At 44.0% G+C, this 15,983-nt stretch overlaps 1 protein-coding gene across 1 annotated transcript in view; it reads left to right on the top strand.

Moving 5' to 3' along the window:
• Positions 1 to 13,339: 13,339 nt before the first annotated feature.
• Positions 13,340 to 15,983, top strand: part of PLCD3 (phospholipase C delta 3) — a 61,741-nt gene continuing 59,097 nt past the window's right edge. The window contains exon 1 of the mRNA XM_083147458.1: positions 13,340 to 13,731. Coding sequence (XP_083003584.1) covers positions 13,605 to 13,731 — 127 coding nt within the window. The 5' untranslated portion in view covers positions 13,340 to 13,604. The remainder of the gene's footprint in view (positions 13,732 to 15,983) is intronic.

Raw genomic sequence — 15,983 nt, 5'->3', positions numbered from 1 at the left:
GGTATTATTCGGTACTTATGCGCTATAATACACGCAGCCCCTCCACCCTCCCAGAGTGTGATTTGAGCTATTTATACATCAATAAAATTAGGGTCTCTAACCACAGTTTTCTATAGTATTTCGGTATACCCTCCCTGATTCTTAGGTGTAGCCTAGTGAATATTATGCGCACTTTTCCGTCTATTAATGGGAATTGATTAGTGTGTTTTATAGAGGGACAAAGCCCACATTTATCAATGCGCTAGGGTCCCCTATAAGTGGGGGGTGTATACTTCGTATTGCCTAAGCGCAAGGAAGGCTAAAGGTCTCATATAAGTAGAGGTATGAAAGAATTAAATCGATTATTATATATATGAAAAAAAAAAAAAAAAAAAAAAAAAAAGAAAAGGTGCAGTGAAATTTCTATGTTACCTAGTGTGACAATATCTGAGACCCCATATTGGGGATTTATGTAAGGTGTGAGGTGTGTGAGCCTAACCCCTCTTTTTCATTCCCTTATCCCCTCCTAGTGCCCCTGCTCCCCTTTTTGCCCTCCTTGCCCCCTTCCCCCCTTCCCCCCTTTCCCCCCCCCCCCCCCTTCTCCCCTTTATCCCCCCACCCCTTCCTCCCTTTGTGTACTCTGTGTGGCTGTATTTCATGCCTTGGAACTTAATACTATTAAACAGGACATCTCCGAATATATGTGACTACTTAACATAATGTGCCATTTATGAGTGTCTTTCTGAGACCTCCAATCGTGATTCCAAAAAATAATTAGTACGTGTCTAAAAGATATACAATAATTTCTGAACATTTCTTTTCGGCCTCTTATGTGCCTTTATATCAAGTCCTTTACGCATCAGACTTAGTTACTATATAAAATGAAGAAGAGAGAGAAAAAAAAAAAAAAAAAAAAAAAGAAGTTCATCATTCATCGGTTTTCATTTTTCTTTCTGCGCCCATTCCGCACTCGGTGGCTTCCTTAGTTCAAGATTCCCTCGGGCGTCCGTTGGGGTGTTTCGGGGGTCAGGGTCTAAACCAATGCCTTTTAGTATTGTTGTTCCGGAGGCAGGTTCTTTGATCATATATTTCTTTCCATCATAGGAGAAGTTAAGAGAAAAAGGAAACCCCCATCTGTACAATATCTTCTGATCTCGTAAGGCTTTGGTGATTGCTCCCATCTCTCTTCTCTTCCTCAGTGTGGATGGGGCAAGGTCTTGAAAGATTAACAGAGAAGAATCTTTATATTGAATCGCCGGAGTTGCTCTACTATAATCCAGGATTTTTGTTCTTATGTAATCGTAATGGACTCGGATGATTATGTCTCTGGGGGGTTGATCTGCTGTGGGTTTCGCTCTTAATGCTCTGTGTGCTCTGTCCATAATAAGCAGTTCTTCTTTGCAGTTGGGCAGCATATGTTGCAGGAGCCCCTTTAGATATATAGGCAGGGTTTGATTGTCGATGGATTCAGGCACGTTTCTGATACGTAAATTCTGCCTTCTAGACCTATTTTCAAGGTCTTCTATTTGTTCTTTTAAGAGACAGATTTCTGTTTTCATCTCTGTGACGTCCCGGCAGAGGTCTGTCTGAAAGTGACATATTTCGTCGGATTTATGCTCCAAAGTATCTATCCGAGCCCCTAGAGATGATATCTCCGATTTTAGTTCTGTCACTGCGGCTTTTAATTCTGTCTTAAAAGAGTTAGTGATTCTTAGAATCAATGCATCATAGGGATCTGGGTCTGCCAACTGGGATGAGTCTGATCTGGAAATTGAGCTGGAGGGGCTCATAGTAGGTGTTGACACGGCCTGTTGATTGGCTTGTTTGCTCTTTTTGGTGCCGAAAATGGCCGCTGGTTCCTGGGCATTGCCCTTGCGGCCTTTACTGGACATCTTTCTTATATCTCTGGTCTATTTTTGTATATATATTATTATTATTATTTTTTTTTTTTATTTATTTTTTTTTCCCCTCCTTTCCTTCCCTTTTTCTCCTTTTTTTTCTTTTTCCTTTTTTCTCTTCTACCCCTTTTTTTTCTCCCCTTTTCCTTTGCTCAGTCTTTCCCTTTGGCTGATAGATAGGGATTGTAAGGTTTTAATCAATCTCTGCCTTTTGTATTTTTAATCTTCAACTCGGTTTCTCTGTCCTCTCCTCCTCTCCTCTACTTCTATTATGATTCTCCTTTCTCCCCCATTCCCTTCTTCTTGCTTCTTGTCCGGCTTCCCCTCCCTTTACATACTGTCTATATAATTGGTAGTTTACCGCTTATCATTTTACTTTTTGATTGTCATTCTTTACTTCTGGGCCCGATATGGCAGTGTGTTCTAATTTGACCGGCCTGGTTTTTTACATCGTCTCTGCAGGCCTGTTATCAGTTAAAAGCGCTGGGTGTCCTGTCTCTTCTGAGGGTTTACAAGTTGTTTAAACTTTTTATTGTTTCAGAGTGGGATTGAACTTGAGCTTTGATAAGCAATTGTGGGGGATTTTGAGTGTATAATTTTATAATGAGAAATAGTTTCAGCCAAAGGTTTGGCACTCACCCCTGAAATCTGCTGATATATCAGTCTGCTCTCCCACTCCTGGGTCTGCTATGTTGTGATCGCCTGCGGGGCCGACTGGCTTGTCTGGCACACCCTGCTTGAGTTGGCAGCAGACGGGTACTCTTCCTGCTGATTCCCTCTTTTTCTTGATGAACCACCTCCACCTGCAGCGTCGGGACCGCACCGGACACCCGGCTCCGAGGTGAGGGACTGTAATCACTTCACGCTTTAAGCAGGGATCTTAGAGTCTGCGGCCGCCGTGAGCGGGATCCCGCTCCGATCTCGCTGTCAGGCCTCTGACGCGGCACTGAACCTTCCCAGGCTCCGCTCGCTCGTCCCGTCGCTGGTCCTCTCTGGTCTGCAAAACCTCAGCCTGCAGCTCCGTCCTGAGCCCGGCTCCGAGGCAGTGACCACTCGAGGGGTTTGGTGCTCCTAGGGACTTCGGCCACCGTCTGCACGTTACCGCTGCGGGCTTTCTGCTAGTTCTCTGACGCGCCGCTGCGTCCTACCGGTATCCAATCTGCCGGCTCCTGCGTTTGTCGCGTCACTGCTCCTCTCCGGTCAGCCGTGCCTCAACCCGCAGCTCCGACCTGAGCCCGGCTCCGAGGTAAAGACCGCTCGAGAGGTTTTTAGTAGTAGGGTCCGGGATCTAGCTTCCACCGGTACCGTATTCTGCAGCACTGGTCTCCGGTTAGAGGATCATGCACACGACACACCAGTTCGTGTCTGTGCGGCTTCCTCTTCCGGCCACTCCCCGGCTCCTCCAACCACACTGACCTATTCCATTCACACAGCACCCTGAGCCCCTACACTGACCTGGTGCCGTTTCACCTGTACATTCTATATGTTGGTAGTTTGACCCTGTCGGGATTTTAAATGTCTGGATTTTGTCCTTGTCGGGATTTTAAATGTCGGGATTTTGTCCTTGTCGGTATTATGACTCATTCAGGATTTCCACCATCGGGATTTTGACCGTCGGGATTTTGGCTGCATCTCATTCATGGGTGACAGGAGAGATTCCCACTGCCGGCCCTGGGTGGGAAGTGGGAATGTCCCAAAAAAATGGGATGGTCCTACGAAAAGTGGGACAGTTGGGAGGTATGCCCAATCCCATTCAATACCTAAACCATATGGATCCACCTAATTATATAGAATGTTATAATACTGCTATTGATAATATGATTATATAACCCTGTTTAAACAGCTTTTGATAAATATAATAGTATAACCCTGCTGTGTATACAGTATATAATAATATTTTTTATTGATAATATCATCTCTTTCAGCATCCCTTGTATATTTCCTTAATAAAAGATAATTCGGCCAACTCGGTAATATTGTAGAAATGCTGATGTAGGATGTTAAGAAACATTCAAAACATGTTTTCAACTGCTCAAATAATACAAATGTCCCCCTGATTGTTATTTAAACCTGTTGTTATGAAACAAAATGATCGTGCCCCCCTGTATAGTACAATACAAGTGATTCATTTTAGCAGCCCTTCCTTGCTCAGTAATGTATCTCACTGTGTGAGGCATTTAGGGTGCGATTAGACCTTTTGTCAGTGGATGTTACAGGGAACAGCAGAGAGTTCCTTAACAGTGGGAACTTACTAAAGCTGAGCATCTGAAAAGTAAATTAAATGGATTTTATTTCCAGCTGACCTCTTGCAGAAAAATCCAACGTTTGTACTAATAGCGCTTACAGTTTATGATCTAGGACAGCCGAGTGTCAACTGGACAAGGATAAAGAATCTGCAACAATGTTGTGTGGATATCTGTAGAGTGACACTTTGATTTCAATGGTTACCAAAACTACACTTCAGGTCACTCATCATACTCTGCTCTGAGAAAACATTTCTGTCACTTTGCCAAGCCTTGCTCAGAGCAGCCCTCCCCTAGTACACAGTGGCAAACGCAGGATTTTCAGAAGGGGGTTTCCAGAGGGGCGGAGCAAAGCACAGAGATGGACACTTAGGTGACCCAGTATATGCTTTGATGTCCCGCGGGTGGTAGGGGGTATTATATCAACCGCTCAGCATATAGGGCCTGGATCAGTAATTTCCACTAATTACCCCTTTACTACACAGAGGGTGGGAGATGAGGTGGGAGAAGGGGGCAATGGGCTGAATGAAGGGGCCCTGATACATAACTTCCAGGGAGGTAGAGGATGTTTAATACACAGAGGAGGGGTGTATAGTGGAGTGGGCTTATTATTCCTAATTTTCTGGTGGGAGGACAGCTTTCTTGACTGCAGATATCTCCAGTTCCCGGAAATAGATTTCTTAGATTTTAATGGAATTATAAACTAGAGAATCCCACCTACCAAATGTTATTGGGGACTAGGGGACCAGATTTCAGGAGGCAGAGCAATCTGCCAACGAGTATATAAAACTACATACCAGGTGTGTGGAGCTGGAGCAGTAACCAGCTGCTTGAAGGCTGATATCTCTGGTTCTGGGAACAGTAGAGAGAAGCTTCTAGTGTCCTTTAAAGGGGTAGAGTCCCAGCTTTTGGAATTTATCCTCAGAAAAACTCTAACTCAGACAGAACCTGAAATATCTGACTGGGAATTGCAATTAACTGGCTTGGATGGGGACTACTGCTTTGAAGTCAGATATCTCCGGTTCCCAAGGTCCGATTTTAAAAATTCTTGTACTCCTGGAAAGAGGGGACCCTCAGCTTTCAGCATAGGTCCCTTAGACTCCTGGGGGGGTTTCTGGGTACTCGGAAACCCCCCCTGCGTGCGCTACTGCTAGTACAACTGACATATTACCCACTATGCAGTCTTGGTTGGTGTTGCACAAGACACCCATGCTGGATTGATGCCCCTTCTGCCACAGTGTGAGGAAGAGTGTTCCGTCAACATGCATTATGTAGATTGGTTTTATTGGTCCAAGTATTTTTCCATCACATTCAGTGGCGGCTCCTTCCTTTAGACCAGGCATGTCCAACGTTGGCCCTCCAGATGTTTTGAAACTACACATCCCAGCATGCTTTGCAATAGTTTTAGCATTCTCTAATAGCAAAACTTTGGCAAAGCATGCTGGGATGTGTAGTTTCAAAACATCTGGAGGGCCAACGTTGGACATGCCTGCTTTAGACTAATACCCCTTTCACACCAGAAATGCAGAGACAAATCCGGGAATTCCATTCCCGGGACAAGCAGGGACATTCCCGGGTTGGGACCCATTCACACATGCTTTTGAAGCAGGGACAACCCGGGTCGGTACCTTTCATACCAAACCTGGGTTGACCCTGCATTTATCATTGAAAATTGCCTTTTGTAGGCCCACATTACATTATTGATTATTAAAAATTAGACACCAAACAGTTGTAGTGTTTTAACCTTGTTTACTTTAAGAAAACAAATGAGAAGGCATATATAAAAGTATAAAACTTTGCCTATTTCTAGGCACAATAGTGCAAGATAAATACAAAAAATATAAAGGCACATTACACAAATCAAACAACCCCCCACCCCGCCCCCCACAATCATCAAACATCCCACCCCCGCCCCCCACAAGCATTAAACATCCCCCCCACCCCCGCCCCCTAAACAGGACCTTATGAATCGGGCCAACTTTTTTGTAAACTTGAAAAGTGCTCGGCAAACATCGGTCGGCCATTGTAAACATCAAACCTGTAAAGTGCACAGGCATATAAAGTGCCCAACTATCAGCATATAAATAAAAAAATAACACCCTAAAAACCCAACCTCCCCCCGCCCCCCTACCTACAAAAGTGCCCTTAAAGCAGCAATACTATTTCAAAAGTAAATGTGCCTATAAAACAGCAATACTATTTTAAAATGCCTATTGCAATTGCCTGTATACAGGGTATTCAGGCGAGGATGGTGGCGGGTTAGGAGGATCATAGTATGGACCTCTGGAATACGGCTGGTAGCTATGCTCAGGGGCAATAGGGCTAGCTGGGAGCGTGTTGTTACCCACAAAGTGAGGCAGGATGTGTTCCAGGAACTGGAATTGACGGTCTTGGTAGCTGTGCAAGATGCACTCTTGGCGACCCATTATCTGCGTTATGAAGGTCTGCTGCAGCTCTCTTTCCGCCTCTATGAAACGGAGTTGCCGGGCATCCTCCTGTCGCTGCATGTTGTCCATGTCGCACAGTTCTTCACAGAGCACCCTGGTCATTTCCCGTGCTGCGAGCTCTACTTTGGTGGCTTTGCGCTTCCGCGGTGGAACTGTATATACTGCAAGGGGAGTAAAAGAAGGAGAAAAAGGCATAAGAAAAAGCAGTGGTGTGAACGTATGTGTTTGTGGCCTACTCCCACCTACACTTGATACACTCTGCGACACCAAACTTTGCAGTGAACGGTTATGGTGGCGTACAGTGCAGCATTACTGTGTATTGGAATGCAAGTGCTTAGGACATTCAAGCAAGGATAAATACTTACTATTGTTGCGCATCACAGGGAGAGCTTTCTTGGGTGTCGCTTTGGGTGTGGCGGGCACATCACTCTCTTGGATGGTTTCTACACTGGTGCCGCTTATGCTGTCATCTGTCAACGGAGGAGTTAATGGAGGAGTTTAAATCGGTGTCATCTGGGACTAGTATCGGTGATGTTGGCCCAGGTGATATTGGCCCAGATTGGGTACTGTCCATCGACTTATTATTGTCTTCATCAACCACCGATGAGAGAGTAACCGAGCTGGAGGAGGACAGGCTAACGGGGTCACTCAGTGCAGTGTGGCCAAAACATGCTTTGCACAGCTCATAAAAGACCCAATCTTGCCTTGCAGCCCCGCTCTTATTCCGATTGCGGTCATGTATGCGGTGGAATTGTTTCTTCAGCCCCTTCAACTTGTTTACCACTTGCTGCTGGCTGCAGACAGAGCCCCGCAATGCCAGGGCCTTGGCAATGTTGTGGTATATCTGGGCATCCTTCACAGTGCCTGTAATCTGGCGCCGGATCTCCTCTTCCCCTCTGATGGCTAACAGCTCCCTCACCTCTTCATTCGTCCAAGACATGGCAGCTACACTTGCAGGGGTTAAAACCCACTTTGCCCGAGTTGCTTGCAGGGTTTAAAATGCACTTTGCCCACAGCACGTGCACGCTGTATCTCCCTGCACGCTGTTTGCTGCCTCTGGGCGTGTCTGGGATCGTCCAGCACAACAGGAAGTTGCCCTGCTAGCAAATCAGCGTTAGCTGACATCAGCAGAGGCAACACGGGAAGCAGGGACATGTCCCTGCACCTTTCACACCAGCCAGTAGTCCGGGAAGGACCCGGGAGTAACCCTGGTACCTAGCCGGGTTGGATTGCCGGCAAATTAGCCCGGGATTTTGTCCCGGGAACCTTTCACACCAGAGCTAGTCCCGGGTTGTTCCCGGACTCAACCCGGGAATTTAGGCTGGTGTGAAAGGGGTATTAAGGGGGCTGCAATGTCCTGGGTACTACTGGTTGCAATCATTAATTATTTGCAGGTTATTATTTTGATTTGCGCTGTACTAGTGTTTGTATGCACGTACTACAGTATAAATACATGATGTACTCATATGCACACAAACACAAGCAAAATACATACTTTTAATAACTTTAATTTTAATAAAAGTACACAAAATGATACCCTTTATAAAGATCTACACACAAATATTATTCAAATAAAATAAACTTCCATACACCTCTCCGGTGCAATGCATACAGCTGCATCACACTGAGTGACTCACTGAAGTCTGGGCATGCTCACTGCAGAGAATTGCTTCTGGGCTGCACAGACAGCAGCCCATACAAGCACTGTAGCTCTGGCAATTTGCACAGAATGGCTTCCTGTTAGAAGCTAGTGCTGTCATCACTCTATGAACTGGCAGCCCAAGATGGGGAGGAGTTTCCAGCTTTGTGTATGATGAGCAGTAGCAGCTTCTAATAGTAATCTACTACATGCTGAACTCCTCCCCACAGGGTTGGGCTGTTGCTGTGTCTGCCCTGCTGCTTCATGGAGCATGGTAAGAGGAGGTTACCAGCGTGTCAGAGACACAGACAGCCAGCACCAGCAGAGGTGTGCGTGTGTGTGTGTGTGTGGGGGGGGGGGGGGGGGCTATAGCCCTGTAGCAGGAGCTGTCACTGATCACATTAGATACTGACAGGGGGCAGATTTACAAAGCTTCAAAAAGTGATAGGGTGGAGAGTGATAAAGTATCAGCCAATTAGCTGTTAACTGTTATGTTACATGCATTGTTTGAAAAATGATGGTTAGGGGCTATTTGCTGGTACTTTATCACTCTCTACTCTGAAGCGTATTACATCTACCCTTTACTCCCACCCACTACCAAAATCTTGACATAATAGAAACTTTGAGGAGATTCTTCAAATGCCTATGAATCCATACCTTTTGACTTATCTATGGAACTGATGCCCCTGCAACAGAATATATTTAGTTAGGAGAGGACACAATAGGGTAAAGGTAGGGTTCATCCAGAGTAACTTGGAAAAAAAGTGGCCTTATTTTCAGGAAGGGAATATTGAATATAATACTAATATTAAATGCAAAGCCAAGCATGTTTTACACTTAATATTTTGCGGTACTTGTCTGCTTTAACTATCTGTATTGTTACTTGATTGTTATCCTGGCGAAATACTCAGTCCTAAATTGAGTTTTTTTGTTATAGTGGGGGGGAAGGGGAAGACTTACATTTTTATTACAGGCTGCTTGTTATAACTAAGGGCATTATTCTGGTTGATGCGGAACTTTCCGAATTCTTTCGGATGGCGTTTTTTAGCCATCTGCGCATGCGTAGGCAATGCAATGCGCATGTGCCACACACAGTCTCCGTACTCGTTCTCACTAATACCGTACAGAAATGTGCACCGCATTCACTCTGGAAATATAGGCGTAATATGGGCGTCATTCGGAGCTACACAAGGGCGTAGTTTCAAAGTGGGCTAAACTGGGCGTAAATATGGGCGTACACGAGGGAGTGCACAAACTCTGGTAGGCGTGCATTCGGACAGAACACCGACTGCAAACGAACCAACAGGCAGGAAATATGCGGTCTTCATAAGCAAGTATTACTTTGCGGACACCACTCGGTCATGCGCTAGGCATTCGGATCGCCCAATTAGTACGCCCGCACCTGAACCACTCTCAGCTGAACACAATACAATCCACCTACGTAAAGGGGTAACAATGATTGAATAGCACTTTACATGATGTAAGGGTTAATGTAAAGTGGTAGTAATGTGTTTAAGTATCAAATAGGATTTAATTGATTACAATTACAAACAATCCCATTTTTATGAGGTTGCCTAATTGCATAAGTGTGTCATGTGACAGATTTATGAGTTCAGATAATAGTCGTCAGTTTTGTGGAAATACACCGCATCGGTGCGTACGGCCAGCTTCCCGTCCGTTCTGACGCTGTAAGACTGTGCAGAATCTTTGTGTGGCCACCGCACACGCACGGTTTGGATGTTGTCCGTAAACACACCCTCTTCTTAGAGAGTGAGTCCATCCGAAAGCGGAGGACCTCTGGGCGTTTCTTCTTACAAAATGTCCGCACAGCGTGGCGTGCGGTCCGCTCCGAAAGAATTCGGAAAGTTCCGCACCAACCAGAATAACCTCCTAAGGGACAAGGGTCTGCAGAGAATTTAAATGGACAGTCACATGACTGCTGATGTAATATAACTGAGGCATTTCCAATTGGTTAGGGTGTTTTAGACAGATATGTGTGACAGTATTAGGCCCCTGGCCTGGACTTCAGCATTCCTGGGCTCCACTGTCCCGGTTATCTGTATCCTGATTCCCCGTTGATGTTAGTACACCTGGTTTGGCATGCCTTCTGACCACTATTTTGCTGGCAAAGCCAGAAACCCCTTAAGGGCAGTTGTAAAAAGGTACCTGATAAAATTTAGGGTTGTCAGGAGCGATTCTATAAAATGACATGGCTGCTAAGTCTTTTGTGGGCCGTTGCTGTGTGGGAAGAAAACCAAAGGACATCAATGCTTAGCTGAGCCACTACCCACTCCCCTCCTCAATGCTTCATAAATGAATATGTGTTATATGCAGAATATAATTAGAGAGTGGATTGAGAGTAATATAAATCACTATAGAGAAGTTATCTGCCATAATTGACAGTGCTAGAATACAATTTTATATATAAAAGGACAAATATATACAAAAGTAGCCTTTTCTGTAAATGACAAATCCTTGTTGGCTGATGCTCTGGATGTCATACTTGAACTACAAGATTCTCAGCTTCATGATTCATAAGAGTGTTTGACTATAACCATTAACCACTTCCTACAATAATAATAATTACTATTTAATTTGTTGCATTTATTGTCATATTATGACTATGTCATGATCAGGAGTCTGAGAAACACATTCTTACTTTCTAAGTGTTTCTCCAAGCTTGCTCTAAAGTGCTCTAGGAGTTCCCTGCGCAGTGTACAGGTATTCTGGTGTCCGGCTGGTGCAACCCCTGGTCATCCAACAGTGCCCATCCTGTCACTCTGGCGCTCACCACATTTCTGCACTCCGCTCATCCTGACAATGCTTCATTAGCTCCATCTCCATCACCAAACCTACAGGCCACAGCCATGCTTACACCATACCGAGTTTCCCTCCATTTTTCAAAACATAAGTGATGCTATTCTGCCTCCCATCACATGATTCTCAGCGACCAATCCAGAAACTCCAATTCTGACATCATTTCTTCCCAGTCTAACAGCAACACCTTCACACTATAAGGATGCTGGGAAAAGATTACCAAATCGTCTGTGCAATGGTGTCTACAGCATAGGAGTCATGGCCACCTCCCACAATTAGGCCATGCCCCCAAAATGTTTAAAGGGGGTGAAAAACACTGCCCCCCCCCCCTCAGCAGCAGCACACACCTACAGCATGTGCTGTGCTGACAGCAGGCTCAGCATGAGCTCTCAAGCTGTCAGTGAGATGCTCATGAGCCTGCTGTCAGCACAGCATATGCTGTAGAGGTGTGTGCTGCTGCCCAGGAGGGACGGAGAGGGAAGGGGGTGGTCGGACCAGGGCCCCCGCCGGGCCCCTCCATCAAGCCCGGGTAATTAGTACCTGCCCCCCCCCCCTCTCGGTGGCCCTGCCAAACCCATTCTCAGACCATCAACTTACCATTGAAGCACCGGTTCCAGCTATTCCCTGTGCATTCTCAAGTCACCATCGTATCATTGTCGACTCAGCATTAGTCAGTTTGCCTAAAAGCTTCCTAGCTTTCTCAGCGGCCACCTCCAAGTCTCCTACTTACTGTTGACTACCCATTGATCATCATTGGATCCTCATCTGCTTTGACCTTTACTGCTTACTAATCTGCAACCGCTAATCACCCAAGTACCACCCGCTTCTACCAGTCACCAGTCAGAAAGCATCATCGGTCACCATCATTGCGCAAAACATCGATACACTGTCATCATCAGTGAACTCTCATTGTGCCTGTTAGTAGTACCTCCAGTGAGCCAAGCTACTTACCTGCAGTGTTCTTCCCATCTTCCTATATTCCATTGATATCCTAATACTGCCTTCCAGCATCTTCATCTATCTGCACCTCTTCGGTTCTAGATGATTACAGTCCTCCTTTGGTTCCAGCCTACTCCTATTCCCATCCGGTTCAAGTCCGGTTCTATTTCTCTCTCAATACATTACCATAGACTTGTACTGTTCACCCAAGCACATACTTATCTTTCCAGAACTCCAGTATCCATAGCCAATACTATGGTGCCCGGGACTTCACCTCATCCTTAGAGATCTGCTCACTAATGTGGGCAAAGCTATTAATAAATCCTAACTTCCTTTATAAACCAGCTCCAAGGCTTGAACCTCTAAGCTACCAAGTTCAACTTTCAGGCGGGACAGACTTTATCTAGTTTTAAATGTTCATCAGTCAATCTATAGCTAGATTTATGGAGATCATTGTAGATGTTTGTACTTTCAAAGGCTTGACGGTTCCACCTACCAGTAAGAATTTGCATATTCAACTAACCTCACCATTTTATGAGACATTATGTAAGTAAGACTGAAACATTCCCGCTGCCGTGTGTGGCAATGTCATATTATCAACTTGGGTTACAAAAATATCAGCCAATATTGTAATCACTTGTTTATAAGAAGCACATCTGAGAACATGTATGCTGCTATAGAAAAGGTGTAGTGTGCTCACTGTATTGTATACATCATTTTTGAGTTGGGCCCTTCAGTACCAGAGTACTTAACTGTGTATTTCATCTAGCACCTCTTTAAGGCATATTGTTCACCTGTTGTTTGTAACACGTTTTTTTACGCCTGCATATTGGTTGATTTATTATTAAATGTATGCATTGTAAAGGTCTGAACCTGCTATTCAGGAAATACCTGTAACTGCATATTGTGACTTTTCTGTATGTTAGCAAGTCTGACTTGTTTGATGTCAGTAAATCTCAGAAACAACACACCTCCTTAACAGGTACACCTTTGTAATGTAAATTCCTTGAAATGTATTCAAATGAAAACCTTGATTAAAATATTTTTGCCAGGAATAGAATTGTGCTCCCAATGCCAGTGCCCAAATGAAACAAATGCAAATACCCAAAAATTGCAGTATGGCATTAAAGAAAAAGAAACTGAACTGAATAGTTCAAACATCAATGTGAATTATTCATATTTATATACCATTACCATTTCAGGCTAACACTGCAGTAAATCTATCTATCTATCTATCTATCTATCTATCTATCTATCTATCTATCTGTCTGATCCCCACTCCCTGCTTCTCATTCACGGGCTTTAACTTTAAGATAGAGAATGACTGTGGCAGTGAAATGCGACTCCAGGGTAGGAAGCCCAGCCAACAGACTGAAAATCAGTGCTAAGGAGGAGCAAGGGAAGGAGGCTGGGCACAGACAGAGCTGCTCAGCCTCACACACAAAGGCTTTGGATACAGGGAAAGAAAGCTAAGTCAAGGCAGAAATATGTGTCACAAGTAGGTTGAGAGCAGATTATAGAGTCTGCGATAAGGCAGAGCCTTGTGACTGGGGAATAAATCCCAGTAATACATATAAGGCATATTTACAAAAGGGAAGGGGCTAGGGGGTGGGCATCCAGGAGGGCACAGTAAGGACATGAAATGCCTGGCTTCTGGAGTACGATTTGCAAGGGTAAACAGAAGAAGTACCAGCCAGACCCTGAAGAGGTGGTGGAACAAGAGGTGCAACAAACCAGGAGCCATGGGCTGAGGACCTTCAAGAAATTGGGTAAGTCTTGTGCAGGTGCAGGTTGCAGGGATTTGTATGCAGTATGCAGAGATCCTTGTATGCAGAGATCCTTATGTGCTGCTGAGTGGAATCAGTAAATTCACATCTTTATAGAATAATGACTATGAAGACTAATGGGCAAAGTGGATACATGTATGTAACATTGTAAAAAATAATATCAAAAGTTACAGTATGTGTAAAAGATGTGTAAAAGACATGCACTGTTACCACTTACACACTTTGTATTACAGTGATTTATACACCTATACAGACAGGGCATGTGAACACACAGATCCAAACTAGCATACACATACACAAACACAGGTACATCATGAAGCCAGCATTACAGTATGGATTATAGTGGATCTGGGGTGCACAGTGCCAGGAGGAAGCAAAGGGGTTATATAGTATTTTGATAGGAATTGATGTTGCTTGGAATAAGTCTTATGTGTATTCAGCAGCATGAATCCAGGAGAAACTTTGGCAAAACAAGTACCACAACTCATAGAGGAAAGTATGTAGACAGCACTCAATAGACAAAATATGAACATTATGTGAGACATATAAAAGCTCATTTAGCCACTCAGCCAGGTCGTAGGGACTAAAGATTCAGTTGCTACGGGGTTATCTAATAGTAAACATAAAGTGGCACACCTATTGGGAGAAGGTGTTACAGTCTTTCCTAAGAAGGTGTAGCCAAATCAGCTCTTTGTGATGCACAAAACTTTGTGCATTATTATTATTATTATTACTATTATTATTAGTAGTAACCATATAACTGTTATTATTGCAAGAATTATATTATGAACTCAATTTGTTTTCTCATTTAGAAACTGTGATGCCACTCATCGCATGCATATCGGCATTTACTAATGCTGTATGTATGAATATTTCAGCAAAGGACAGCTCTTCCGATGGGGTGTGGTATATGGTTCCGACAGTCGGGATCCCGACAGTCATTAGCCCGATGTCGGGATCCCGACTGGCCGGACTCAGACAGCATGGCGATCGCAACAAAGCCCCTTGCGGGCTTGCTGCGCTCGCCACACTGTGGGCATGGTGGCTCGCTACACTTGCCACCTATTCTATTCTCCCTCTATGGGGTCGTGGTCCCCCACGAGGGAGAATAGCTGGTGGCCGTCGGGAACCGGCTGTTGGGTAAATGACTGTCGGGACCCCGTCCGGCACCCCTTCCGATGTCCTTTATGGTGTGGTGGGCTCCAGGGTTTGTTACCCAGGTGCCCACCTGTGCATCAGGACCAATCTCCATAATTTATTGCATTTCGGAGCCTAGTGCATTTGCTATAGATGGGCAAACCTAAAAAAAACAAAAAAAATCGGAGGTTTGACAAAACACAGGTGGATACATCCAACGTCTGAATCAATGTATGAATTTATGAATAGGTTAAAAAGCTTTATCCAATAAATCATAGGGTTGGCTCTACCTCTTCTTGTTTGACAAAGTAATATATTACATTGGGTATGGAACAGTTAATTATTTAAAGCACTTTGGTGTGTTTTTATACACAATAAATGGTTGTAAAACATGAAACAAATAAAATGTATAAGAAAAACTCTGCTAGCTGAATGAAGAAAATATTGAATTATTTTAAGACATTAATATCCCACTTTAGGCTTTGCTAGAAGGGTGTGTATACACTATACATTGCTGTCTCACTTTTAAATAGCACAGAAGACTCACATTTCATATATGGGTGAGAAGAATCCATTGCCATCATATTAGAACATACAGGGTAAACTATTGTGTTTCCGCAGTTTGTAGTTACTTAAAAATAATAATATCAGACATTGAAATTGACGGATTTATATATAAATCTTGAAGTGTGACTTTAAAATTTCAATGCAATTTTAATCCATTTTAGAAACAGTAGATACATTAATATATCAGACATAGAAATATAATGAAAACATTCATGGTGGAGCCACTCAGTCCTACAACAAGTAAGTTTCACATAGTGAATTCCAACTGACGTGTATTTGCAGTCAATGGTCAACTTATATAAAATGTAGCAACTTGTAGATAATCAGCAGGCACCATCCATGTATAGCATTTAAGCTGAAGTACTCGGCATTGCCTGGGTTTAAATCTTCAAGTTATTAAATTATCAATGAGTTGGATGTAATGCTGTGTATACATGGTGTGATTTGCACTATTGATGTAGACTACATAGTCAAAATCACTTAGCACATTGTGCAAATCGCACCGTGATATGCAGCACCCCATCCTGATT

Source organism: Crinia signifera, chromosome 6 (assembly GCF_055691185.1).
Source record: "Crinia signifera chromosome 6, ASM5569118v1, whole genome shotgun sequence".
NCBI classification, from domain to species: Eukaryota; Metazoa; Chordata; class Amphibia; order Anura; family Myobatrachidae; genus Crinia; species Crinia signifera.
The sequence above is the reverse complement of the archived record's forward strand: the minus strand, read 5'-3'. Positions and strand labels throughout refer to the sequence as shown.